Source organism: Myotis myotis, unplaced genomic scaffold (assembly GCF_014108235.1).
Source record: "Myotis myotis isolate mMyoMyo1 unplaced genomic scaffold, mMyoMyo1.p scaffold_m19_p_32, whole genome shotgun sequence".
Lineage (NCBI taxonomy): Eukaryota > Metazoa > Chordata > Mammalia > Chiroptera > Vespertilionidae > Myotis > Myotis myotis.
Genome location: NW_023416338.1, coordinates 289,371 through 302,488, shown reverse-complemented (window position 1 = coordinate 302,488; position 13,118 = coordinate 289,371). Strand labels below are relative to the sequence as shown.

The window sequence follows — 13,118 nt, the reverse complement described above, 5'->3', positions numbered from 1 at the left end:
GCTGCTGAGACACCTCAGGGTTAAGTCCAGGAAACGGACTAAAGGGGCGTGGTTTGATGCAGGGGAGGTGTTTTCCAGCACCACGCCCCCTGCCCCAGCTGACCAAAGGCTGAGGACCTGGGACTGGTGTATGTACATACATCCTTGTCTTTATTGTTGAGTTGTGGCATAAACTATGGATCTGTATGTGTGGGGAGTATGTGTCATGTCGAATGAGGGTGTGTTTGTGTGGCTGTGTGTGTTTTGTGTTGAATGTATGTTGTGTGCAGTTTTTTAAAAAATATTTTTATTGATTTCAGAGAAGAAGGGAGAGGGATAGAGAGATAGAAACATTAATGACGAGAGAGAATCATTGATTGGCTGCCTCCTGCACACCCCCTACTGGGGATCGAGCCCACAACCCAGGCATTTGCCCTTGGCTGGAATCAAACCTGGGACCCTTCAGTATGCAGGCTAATGCTCTATCCACTGAGCAAACTGGCTAGGGCTGTTGTGTGCGGTTTATATGTGCCTATTGCTTGTGTGGCTGTGTATGTGTTCAAATTCTGAATGAGGAGAACTGTATGTGTTCCAAGCCAAGTATGTCCAGTTGAGTAAGAATCAGGTAATAGCCGAAACCGGTTTGGCTCAGTGGATAGAGCGTCGGCCTGGGGACTGAAAGGTCCCAGGTTCGATTCCGGTCAAGGGCATGTACCTGGGTTGCGGGCACATCCCCGGTGGGGGATGTGCAGGAGGCGGCTGATCGATGTTTCTCTCCCATCGATGTTTCTGACTCTCTGTCTCTCTCCCTTCCTCTCTGTAAAAAATCAATAAAATATTTAAAAAAAAAAAAAAAGAATCAGGTAATAAATGTAGGGAAGCGGAGTATAGAATCAGGTTAGAATGGGTGTCCTGTGAAAACGTTGGATCAGTGAGTAGATAAAGTCAGTGGGTAAAGATTGTTTTGTTTTTTTAATTTTAGGGTTTTTTAAATCCTCACCCAGGGATATTTTTCCATTGATTTTTAGAGAGAGTGGAGGAGAGAGGGTAAGACAGAGAAAAATATGTGAGAGAAACACATTGATTGGTTGCCTCCTGCACAAGCCCCAACCAGGGACTGGGCCAGGGAGGAGCCTGCAACCAAGGTACAGGCACTTGGCCGGAATCGAACTCGGGACCCTTCAGTCTGCAGGCCAACACTCTATCCACTGAGCCAAGCCAGCTAGGGCTAATGGTTGTGTGTGTGTGTGTGTGTGTGTGTGTGTGTGTGTGTGTGTGTATGTGTTTTAAGTTTTTAAAAATAAATATTTTTATTGATTTCAGAGAGGAAGGGAGAGGTAGAGATAGAAACATCCATGATGAGAGAGAATCATTGGTCAGCTGCCTCCTGCATGCCCCACACTGGGGACTGAACCCACAACCTGGGCATGGGCCCTGACCAGGAATTGAACTGTGACCTTCTGGTTCGTAGGTTGATGCTCAACCACTGAGCCATGCTGGCCGGGCAATGGGTAAGGTAGTTGATCATAAATGTTAAATATGAATGAACAAGAGGATGTTGTCTGTGTAGAAAGGGTGTGTCTGCATCTGAAATATATATGTGTGTCCCAGTTTGTGTAAATGTGTGTCCCTTGAAAACATTTCTTCAATTGGTTCAACGAACATTTATTGAGCACCTGCTCTCCCTCAGATTCTGGGGATGCAATAGTGCCCAAGACATGCAAATCTCAATCCTCATTGACCTGACATTTTAATAGGAGAGTATGATAAGAAAAGCAGCCCTGCCGTAACCGGTTTGGCTCAGTGGATAGAGCATCGGCCTGTGGACTGAAGGGTCCCAGGTTCGATTCCGGTCAAGGGCATGTACCTGGGTTGCGGGCACATCCCCAGTAGATGTGCTGGAGGCAGCTGATCGATATTTCTCTCTCGTCGATGTTTCTAACTATCTCCCTTCCTTTCTGTACAAAAATCAATAAAATATATTTTAAAAAAAGAAAAAAGAAAAGCAGCCCTGCCCTAGCCAGTTTTTCTCAGTGGATAGAACGTCGTGCTGTGGACCAAAGGGTCCCGGGTTAGATTCCTGTCTAGGGCATATATCTTGGTTGCAGGCTTCTCCCTGGCCCTGGTCCTGGTTGGGGCTCGTGCACGAGGCAACCAATTGATGTGTTTCTCTCACATCCATGTTTCTGTCTTTTCCTCTCTCTTCCATTCTTCCTCAAAATCAATGGAAAAATATCCTCGTGTGAGGATTAACAAAGAGAGAGAGAGAGATAGAGGGAGAGAGAGAGAGAAGAAAAACAGACCTGCAGTTGGTATGTGAATGTGTGTGTGTGTCCATGTGTTGTTTTGGGATGATAGTGTGTCTGCATGTTCGATGAGAGTTTGTGTGTAGCTGAGCTTCCTTTGGTTTTTGGAACTGTGTATGCATGCTTGTGTTTGTATGTGTTGTTTGTGTGTGTTTGCACTTGCTGAATGTGTGTGTTTGCATTTTCTAAGTATTTGCAGAGTGTGAATATATGTGTGTGTTTGCTGAGTATGTGTGTGTGTTTGCAAAGTGTGTGTATGTCCGTGGAGTATTTGCAGAGTGTGTGTATATATGAGTATGTGAGGCTGAGCATGTGTTGGTATGTTCAGGTTTGTGTGTTTGCAGAATGTATGTGTACGTGTGTATGTGCCTGTGCTTGTAGAGTGTGCATATATGTGTTTTTGTGAGTGATTACCACAAATCTCCATTTCTTCTCAGGATAGTGCAGAGTTTTTGTCTATTTTACTGACTGTTGTACTTCTAGATCCCAAAGCATTAATTTGCACACACTAGGTGCTCAATACAAGTTGAGTAAACGAACCAATTAGGAGGCACTGTCTTTGGGCCCTTTTGTGGCATCCATTGGTATCCTGGAGGCGTCAGCACCAAGACCTGGTGAACCTAACTTTCCCTGGCCCATTTTGGTGCAGTCCAGGGTGCTTGTAGGTCTATGCCTCCCGCCAGCCATTCCTCTCCCCTGACCTCAGCCCCCAACCCTGCGGGCAGATTTCAGCACCGCGGACAGGAGCGCCCGACAAATCAGCACCACGGAGAGCACCCACACCGACACAAAAATGCGGACCAACAGAAACGAAACAGATTACTTAGGCAAAGGCGCAGAGATGAGATGAGACAAGCGCCCAAGGGACACCCAGACTAGCCCTCTCCATCGCCTTGTTTGAGAAGCTCGTGTCGCTCCTGTCTAGTGACCACGACCTCCAGAGCGCCCAGGCCAGTGATGGGCCGGACTCTTGGGAAGACCCCAGTTTCCAATTCCTAGACTTGGCGTGGGAAGCTCTCTGATGCTTTCCACTCTCTGGGAAGCATGGTCAGTATGGCTTCAACTATGGGAACACTGTGGAGGGGTGGGGGTCGAAAATCGCTCCAGCTGCCCACCTTCCCAAAGACCCGCTAATCATCCCTATAAATACAGCCTGGCTTGGCCTGACCTGGCTCTTTAATCCTGACAGGGAAGGAGGGGGTCACTAGCGAGGCTGAAGAATCTCTGTTTGGGAAAGGAGGGGAGGTATGTGGATGTAAATGTTTTTCTGAAGGGGCATCTCCCGTGAAGACGGGTCTTCTTGGTGAAAATGTCACTTTAAAATCTCTCTCCTTGGGATATGGGGAGTCTCATGGGTGGGGATAGTTCCCCACAGAGAATATGGCATTTAGGGGGTCGCTCATTCACCAGGCTCCCCACATGAGCCTGTCTGTCACCCGTGGGAACTTTGCAGAAATGTCTCTTCCTGGGGGAGGGCAGCTTGTGAGAGGAGGACTCGCCTCTCAGTGACCATCTGTCTCGGGAATGATTTTCTGGGTGAGGGGAGAGTTTGATTGGCGAGGGCCTCCCTGCGGAGACGATGTCCCCATGGGAATGTTCCCTGTTGGGTCGCGGGGGCACTCCCATAGGAAACCTATCTGTGAGGCTATCGTTCTAGGTATTTCTTGGGCTGGGCTCTACCCATGAGCATGTCTCTCTCCTGGGGCGCCTCCTCATAGGGTCCCTCGGTAGCTCGGCTGTCTCTCCGGTTATCTGGAGGCTCCTCCCCCGCCTCCCCCACCCCCAGCGCAGGGGACCTTGGCCGAGGCCGGGCTCCAGCGCCCAGACGCAGTGACGGTGCCAGACCCGCCCCACTTCGCTCCGCCCCCGTGCCCCCGCCCCCCCCCCCAGCCGCCGACGCCGCGGTCCCCGCGGCTTCTCACTCCCTCCCTCCTCCCGCCGCTGCCACCACCGTCGCCTCCCTCCTCCCTCCCCCGGGCTGCAGCCGCCTCTGCCGCCATGGACGACTCGGGCCTGATCCGCCGCCGGAGGCTGCAGGTAGGTGGTTGCCCCGGCTGGGCGGAGAGGAGGGGGTCGGCGCCCTGGGGCGGGGCCGGGCTGGGGGCCGAAGAACTTGCGCCGGGGTTCGCCTCGGCGCCCCCTCACCTGGCCTCGGGTTGCTACCCGCACGGAACGCGGTGGCCGAGCGTCCTGCCGCGCTGGGAGCCCCGCCCCTCAGGCGCCGCCCGGGGATCCAGGGCTCTGAAGGAGGGGGTGCAGCTCCACTTTGAGGAGAGCCTGCGGGGCGCCCGGCCCGCCGGAGGGGAAGGGGCCGGGGCCGAAGTCATCACCCTGGAACTCCGCCGGGCTGGGGTGAGGGGGTCCAGAGCAAAGTTACTGCCCCAGGGCTCCCGCCCCTCGGGGCCGCCAGCACCACCGCAGCGGTAAACATGTTTGTGCGGCAGCCTCGCCCCTCGCCACCTCCAGCGCCTTTGGAGGTGCGGGGACCCTCCGAGACGTCCATGCACCTGCCCAGCCACCAGGCTGCTTCCTACTGACCTAATTGGACAGGCACCGAGACAGCCTCGCTCTTTATTGCCCTCCCCTCCACGACACCTCCCCCATCCTCAAGTCCAGCGCAGCTTGTGGGTGGGCGGGAGCGATTTTTAGCTCCTTGCAGCCTTAGAAGATGCTGGTCTCCAGGCTGCGCAGTCGCGGGAGGCGTGGGCCCACTGCTCGGAGTCAGACACTGAGGACTGTTGTGGAGTGTAGGGAGGCGGGGACACATCGGGAACTCCCACTTCCAGGACGGTGGGGATTGTGACGCTGAGAAGGGTCTTCTCCCGTCTTTGGTGTGTCCTTCTAAGGGTTAATAGAGCGGTTTGGTGTTGCTCCCAAACAGACCTCAAAGGGAAAACTGATCAAAGCTTCACCCCAAGGCCTGCCTGGGGTCTGGTCCTTCTGAGCCTTTTTGGAGCTCAGGTCTGTGCTAGATGATCCGGAGGGGTTTAGATAAAGCCTGACGGGGTCCCAGACCCAGGCTCCATCTCTTGCCTGGAGCTTGGGAAAAGAAGGGGGGGGGGGGGTGTTTCCAACCCTCATTCAGGGCCTTGTCCTTTCTGGACTTCTCTAATCCACCATCCCTGAGGTTGGAGGCCAAGGTGAGCTGATCAGTCACTGCAGCAGGAGAAATCGGGGTCAGACAGCAGGAAGGACTTTCCAGGTGTCTGGATGATGCTGGAGCCAGACCTATGTTGCAAAGCTATTTTGCTTTCACACACAGCTCAGATGGCCTCATCTGGGAGCCTTGGACTCTGTTAGTCTTCCCTCTCCGTTCCAGGCCTGACTTAGGAGAAAGGGTTCTGAGGAAAGGGAGGGAGCTGCGGCAAAGCCAGAGCAAGCGCTGAAGGAGCCAGGCCGGGTACGCGCTGTCGGATCTCCAGGAAAAGGGAGGGGAGGGGCGGGGCCTGCCTGAGCTGTGCCTCCGCCCTCCAGGCCGGCGCCGATTCCCATTGGCTCAGCGCCACGCGGGATTTCTGTCTCCCGCAAGACCACACCTCCAGCCCAGGATCCTCCCACTCGCCCTCCAGTCCACCCGGAGGCAGCCACTAGTTTTTGCCACCGGCGCGAGTCTTGCTCCTACCTCTTTCCTCTGGCAGGGTCGGGTTAACCAGTTCGTTGCCTGATACACCCTCACGCTGGTGCAACCCCTTAAGAACTGTCCCACAACCTCTGAGCGCCCGAGGGTTCCCTGTGAGCACCTAGGGTCGTTTGGACAGCATCCGGGTTCCCATGCCCTGTTCGCAGCGCCGTCCATTAATCCCAGGGAGATGGAGCATCTGCTTGGCAGAGCCATTCTGCAGCTGGGGATGGATGTGACGTCTGTTACACTGACGCCAAGGATCCAAATCCTCTCCGGCTCCAGTTTGCCCCTTTGTTCGACCTTAGAATGTTTAGGACCGCGAGCCGGTGGAGCTAGGTTTGAGGACTTCTCCGGGAGGGGCTTAAAGATTCCTCAGGAGCTCACCTTCAAAAGCCAAGTGTCCCCAGGTCTGGAGTCCGGGGCTCCGTGGCCAGAAAATCCAGGTCTTGATTTCACTTGGGCCATTGCAGTCTTGCAGCCGGCCAGGCTGGTCCAACATGCAGCTCATTCAAGCTGATCCTGCTAAGAAAGGGGGAAAACCCGGTATGGATTTCAAGTCACCCAGTGGGTCTGTGGGGCAAGACTGCTGCTGTAGACATTGTGCCCTTTGACCCCAACCATACCTGTGTCCTCTGTACATGGGAGTGGGAAGTCCCTCTGGCCCATCTCCTGTCACGCAGGGTGTCCATCCACAATAGTTCCTGTGACCTAAAATTGAGCATTAACTATGTGCTGAGGTATCATGCTGAGGTGTTAGGCACCTGCACCATCTCACAGAATTCTCTTTGAGGCACAGCTATTAGAAGGTCATTTGCCAAGAGGCAAAGCTGGGATTTGGACCCAGGGCTTTCTGCTTTCAGGAATCCCAAAGATGATGAGTTTCCTCCTGGTTGGAATCCCCAAAAAATAAATTTTTGAAACCGCCACCCAAATTTTGCAGCCCTACCCAACCCCCTTTATTCACATCAGCCTGTGGACTCAGGACTGGCTGGAAGGTGGCACCCCTCTCCCCATTGCTCTCGGAAGAGTTCAGACCTATGCAATTTCTGGTCCCTGTAGTGACTTCCTGTGTGCTTAGCAAACAGAATATGACCATTTTCTGATGTGTACACATAAAATTAATGGCTACTAATTATTATCACTGCCGTTATAAAAAAAAAAAAACCACCTAGCCATCATTTAATCCCCAATTCAAATCTCGGTTTTGAGCCACTCTAACTATCCCCATCCCCAACCCTGTGGATCTGCCTGGGAGTGGGGTAAAACCCTTGGAATGTGGAGGATTCATTCATTCATTCATTCAACCTTTCATACCTGAGCATGCCAAGTTCATTCCTGCCTCCATGCCTTTACAGTTCCTCACCTTGAATGCTTTCTCCACAGATGCTCCCATCTTAAAAGTCACCTCCCCAGAGTAGCTCTCTCAGACCTTCGTGACCCCTCCTAGCCATTTCTCATCATATCTCCTCGCTTAATTTTTTAAATTCATGACATTCATTACTGATTGAAACGATGTAATTCACTTCTATATTGATATATTTTTGTCTGCGTTCCTCTTCTAAATGCTGGTCCCAAAAGGGCAAGAATTTTTGTTTCGTTCAGTGCTGTGTCCCCGGTGCCTAGCACAGTGCCTGGCATACATACAGCAGGTGCTCAAGAAATATTTTTTAAATAAAGACTCCTATTTCATTTGCACATACATACATTGAGATGCCAACTCAGGAGTCCTCTATGGGGCTCTGTGCTGGTCTCTGATGGTCAGGGGAAGAATCAACCTGATAACCCCCGCCCCTGCAGTTCTCAGCGCATGGCCAAGGGTGCCAGCGATGATGCTGATGAGGGGCCTGTGCCACCCAAATTCTGCTCCTCCAGTCCAGGGGGCTGAGAAGACTCGCCGGCTGTGGCTGCTGGCCCATGCTGACCTCTATCTTTTTGCTCCTTTGCCTTCCAGAAGGATTTGCCCCTGCCCCGGAAAAGCAGCAGGTGAGCCTTGGGGAGACATGCGCTGGGCTGGACGCCCCTTCTCCAGCCAGGGTTGGGGTGCAAGGCAGGCGCGGGCGGGCCCTGGCGCATTGGTGTCCAGCAGCGCCCCCTGCTGGCAGGCGGCAGCCACACGGCCCTTCCCGCCCCTCCCCTCCCCTCCCCCGCCCTCCTCTGCCCGCTGCGGCTTCAGCCTCCGCCCAGCGCACTCGCTCCCCGCGCCGCCGCTGCTGCCGCACCTGCCACCATGTCGCCACCGCCGGGTCATGTCTGACTCTCTCTGGACCGCGCTTTCTAATTTCTCGATGCCCTCCTTCCCTGGTGGCAGTATGTTCCGCCGCACCAAGAGGTAGACCCCCGATCCCTCCCCCAAACCCTGACCCGGCCCTCCCCCACCCAAGCCGCCCCTCCAGACGCTACTGCAGGGCGGGGCCCGGGACCCTGCACCCGGTCCAGCTGCGCCAGAGGTGCCCGCGCTGCGCCTTCCTACCAGGGATGGGGCTGAATGGGGAGCATGGTGGGGTCGAGGCTGGGGGTACTCTGGAAAGGATCGCGGGCGCGGGGGGGGGGGGGGGCCTGCTCCGGGTCGGGGGATGCAGTGCCTTTGTCTGCTGGTGCTGTGGGCTCTGGCAGCTCAGAGGGGGTAAGGGAAGAAGGGGAGGGTGGGGGCTTGGCACCTTCAGAACAATAGCCGAAGCCTGGCCTCTCCCCCACCCCCACCCCCCACGCCGCGTGCTCAGGCCTGGCTCACATGCTCAGTCACTGCGGTGGCGGCGGCGGGGCAGGGTGGGGGGATTGAGGGGAATTTAGGGGCTGGGGGCTCCCTCCTCGGAAGCTTGAATCCTGAAGGGCAGAAAGGAGGGGGGTATTTTTACCATAGCACACACTTCCCCCCCAACACAGCCTCATACAGAAAATAGTGACACGCAGCGTCACGTAGGACATGAAGTCACACACACATATACACACAACAGCCCTAGTGGCCCAGATACATCCGGGAAGCGCCACACATACCCAGCCAGACAGTGGCCATAGGTCAGAGACCTGTACAGGCACACAGGGTCACCCCCAATGTCACACAATAACAAATAAATCCACAGGTACACTATTTTGTACACCAAATAAGATGTTACCTGTATGGTTACCTGTAACACACATGATTTTGCTACCAGAGATGCACACAGACACACGTGGCAATGACATCCATGCATCCAGTGTTACAACACATGATACCATCTAAGCATGTCGCATGCTATGTCACACGGATGCCAGAATAAATAGACACAGGTTCTCTTGCAGAACATGAAATACATAATATTGCACATTATCGTGTGCAAGACTCATACAGGGATTGTCACACACAATCGCATGCTCAGACATGCGCAGCGTCACAGGGTGTTAAACCTACACACAGTAAATACCACTCGTGGGCACTCACGGTGAATGTCACATGCAGACACAAGGACAGCATCTCATACACACTTTGCTGCATAAAGACGTAGACACAGCTGGAGCAGAAATCATGCATCACACAGATTTACAGCACACACTGGCATTTCCATCATGCACCAGTGACATCACACATCGTGTCATATAGATACACAAAAGTACAGGTTGTGTCACACAAGTCAAACACAAGGACTGTCACACATGATGTCACACTAGTGTGGATGTGCCCAGTGCTGAACTCACACACTGGGTGCCTGCCACACATGGATACAGCATGTCTCGCACAGACCTAGACATGCAGACACTCGGTGTCTCCAACAGTGTCACACAGACAACATGACTGTCACTCCATGACGGAAACTATACCCCACATGGTCACACATGGCTCCCACGGGATGTCTTTCACATACACGTCCCACCTGCATCCCCTCCATTCAATCTTGTATCCTTGACTGTCTCCTCCTCTGAGCAGTTTTCTGGGGGCCCTTCCCAGAATGGGAGGGCGGCTGGTTGGGCTCACAAACTCCCTGGGCTGCGGCCTGGCACCTTTGCCTCCCCTTCCCTGCAGCTGCCGTACCAGTAACCGGAAAAGCCTCATCCTGACCAGCACGTCGCCCACGCTGCCGCGACCCCACTCCCCACTGCCTGGACACTTGGGTGAGACAGGTGGTGGGTGTGGACCAGACTAGAGGAGGCGTGGCCACAGGAGAGGGGTGTGTCCCTGCCGCAGGAGGGGGGGCGGAGTCTGGACAGAGGATAGCGTGGTCAGTCCGCAATGGGGCTGGTTATTAGTTTGCGGGGCTGGATTGTTAAGGGGCCGGGGGCAGAAGGAAGGGTCCATACCTGAGGGGCGTGGCTATGGCAGGGGAAGGCAGTATCGACCTGAAGGGGCTGGGCTAGCTCCGTATCCAAAACACCTTCGGAAGGCGGGGCCACAGCGAAGGGGGCGTGGCCCACTCTCTGGGACTCGGCTAAAGAGGGAATAGCAATAGCTGCTGCTTGCAGCCGCTTTGGGGATCAGGAAGTCTGATGGGGTTGCCACCAGCCCAGCCTGAAGATCCCCCTCTTTCCGACACAGGGAGCAGTCCCCTGGATAGCCCCCGCAACTTCTCCCCCAACACCCCCGCCCACTTCTCGTTTGCCTCTTCCCGAAGGTGAGTCCCTGTCCGCTGGGCCCCAGAACCCTGTCGGACCCTCCCCACCCACCGTCTGGGCTGCCATCTGTTCGCTTTCTAATTGGGCCTGAGTCAGGACCGGAGGGCTCCGCTGAGTGCCCCCAGGTCCCCGCGGGAACCTGCGCCCAGCCTGGGGGGCGGGGCCTACAGGGGGTGGGGCCAACCGCCTGTGCGAAATCCGGGGCGGGAGCGGGTTTCCTTCGCTGAGCGGCGGAAGCCCTGGGTCCGCCTCGCGCCCAGCGCTCCCGGCCAGGTGTTTCCATAGCAACAGGACGGGGGACTTCAGAGATGAAGTGCGCAAGCGCAGATCCGCGGTGCCCTTCTAGGAACTCTGGCTGCCCGTTGTGGGGGAGGGCGCCTGGGGCCATTTCTTGAGCGCCCAAGAGGAGGAATCTCAGGTTTCCCTCTGGGGAGGGGGTGTCTGCGTATTTCTGGAGTGTCTCTAAATGCATTTTCTGGGGCCTCTGGCAAAATTGGTGGAGGCCGAGAGATTCCTGGAATATTTGGGAGAGAAACTTCTGGGAGTCGCCAGTGTGTTTGGAGGGGTCTCTTTTTCTTTGAACTTGACTCATTCTAAAAGCGTTGTCCTTTCACATGCTGTGTTCTGGGAGGTGAGCATAAGGGAACGACACCCCCTCTGTCCGCAGAGTTGAGTTGGGGTGGCCGGCCAGAGAACCAGGATTACTGCAAAGGCTAGTGAAGACTGTGGTGGGGGTCACAGGAGACTGTGAGGACAGAGCGCCTTTCCCTGGGGAGCGTGGAGGAATGAAAACCAGAAAATGGCTCCAAGATTGGGCCTAATGTGGTCACCTGCACGGAGGGTGGGCTGAGCAGGGCAGTGCCTGGAAGGAGGAAGGAGGGAGGAGTCCAGTGTGAAGGAGTGTGTCCTTGTGACTGTGCCCTCGATGTATGCCAATGTGTGGGAGTGTAAGTTTGTGAGGTTGTGAATATGTGACGCAGCCTGTGCCTACACATGTGTCCATGGAGAGTGTGTATCGGCATGTGAGCGTGAATGTGTGTGTGTACCTGTAGGGTTGTCAATGTTTGTGAATGTGTGAGGGAATACGCACCTCCCTGTGTGTCTCCATGTGAGTGCGTAATCTATGTGGGAGTGTGAATGAGTGTGTGGCTGTGTGAGAGTTTGAATGTGTGACAGTGCGTGAGGGTATCTTGAATGTATGTGTGAATGGGAGAGTAGAGAGAGCGTGTGTGAGGGAGTGTGTAGCTGTGTGTGTATTAAAATGCAAGTATTGGGGTTTTTGTAAGTGTCTGTGTGTATATGTGGTTGGATGTTGGATGCCTGATTTTGCAAGTGCAATTGTGTTAGGGTGGAAAAGTGTGGTATTTGGGTCCAGGTATGGTTCACCTATGAATGTGTGTGACTCAGTCCATGAGCACTAGTCGCACTAACACTAGTGGGTGTGGCCAGGAGAGTGTGTCTGATGGGAGAGCCTGTCTCAGTGTGTGCGTGTCTGAGAAGACCCAAGGGGTCTGCTTCTGTGAGCTTTCTCATGGGGGGGGGTCCTCTGGGGTAACTTTTTTGAGTGGGTTGTTCTGGTCCTCCTTGGGATCCTTGCTGGGGGCCAGTGTGGCCTGAGTATGGCAGGAGAGGATTATGGGAAGGAGCAGAGGAGACTGGTGCCTGACTAGACGACTTCCCCTTTACCTTCTTGACTTGGAGGGCCTCCGGGAATCTCAGAGCACAGATATACTACCCCATCCCCTGCCCTGGCCCTAGCCGGTGGCTTCTCTCACAACCTGAGAAGTGGAGGGGACTGGTGGGACCTGGTAGCCTCTGAGCACCTTGGCTGGATTCCAGGGCGGACGGACGCCGTTGGTCTCTGGCTTCGCTCCCTTCGTCTGGCTATGGCACCAACACACCCAGCTCCACTGTCTCGGTGAGTGTCGTCTGGGTGGGCAGGGGATCCTCTAACCCAAAGGCCCATGCCCAGGCCAGCAGCTGGGCTGGCCTTATTGGGTGTTTTGGGTTTTTCTGTCCTCGGAGAGTCACCTGTCCATCTATTAGTGAGTTGCAGGTCCCACCCTTCCACCCCCAGCCCTGTTCTCTACCCTCACTATAGCTTCTTGGAGATCCTATTCATCACCAACTTATTTTACAGATAATGACATGAAGCCATTTGCCAAGTGTCCAAAGCTAGCCAAGGCCAGTGTCTGCCCTTTATCCAGAGCCCATTTGCTCACCCACTGCAATACCCAAAGTTCCTCTGTCCATATGCTCCCTTTTCTACCTGTGTGCCTGGTTTGCTCATCCATCCGCTGGAATGCTGTGGAGCAGATATTTAGCATGTGACTGTCATGTGGTGGGTGAGCTCTACAAGCTGATCAGGGTCCAAGAATTCACAAAGCCCTCATGGAGGGAGATAGACCAGTAAGAAGGCATTTACAATGGGGGATGGGAGCTGTGATGGGAGTAGTGTAAGGGGAAGTGGTAGCAGAGAGGAGGCAACTGACTTAGCTAGGGGAGAGTCAAGTAGGCTTCCTGGAAGAGTTGGCATTGAAGCCAAGAGGAAGGATCAGCAGGAATTTGGCAGGTGGAAGAAGGGAGGGAATGGTGTTCAAGGAATGAGGAACAACAGAGAACTGGCC

The 13,118-nt window shown here is 54.5% G+C and overlaps 1 protein-coding gene across 3 annotated transcripts in view; it reads left to right on the top strand.

Annotated features, from left to right (window-relative positions):
• The first annotated feature begins 4,233 nt into the window (after positions 1-4,233).
• The window catches only part of MAST1 (microtubule associated serine/threonine kinase 1), a 35,720-nt gene continuing 26,835 nt past the window's right edge, over positions 4,234-13,118 (top strand). For 2 of the 3 annotated variants that reach the window (XM_036302486.1, XM_036302485.1), the window contains exons 1-4: positions 8,092-8,236; positions 9,905-9,993; positions 10,415-10,490; positions 12,331-12,409. In XM_036302486.1, the coding sequence (XP_036158379.1) occupies positions 8,154-8,236; positions 9,905-9,993; positions 10,415-10,490; positions 12,331-12,409 (327 nt within the window). In that variant the 5' untranslated portion in view covers positions 8,092-8,153. Of the gene's footprint in view, positions 4,323-7,858; positions 7,891-8,091; positions 8,237-9,904; positions 9,994-10,414; positions 10,491-12,330; positions 12,410-13,118 lie in introns of those variants that run through there. The other variant, XM_036302487.1, reaches the window with a different exon arrangement.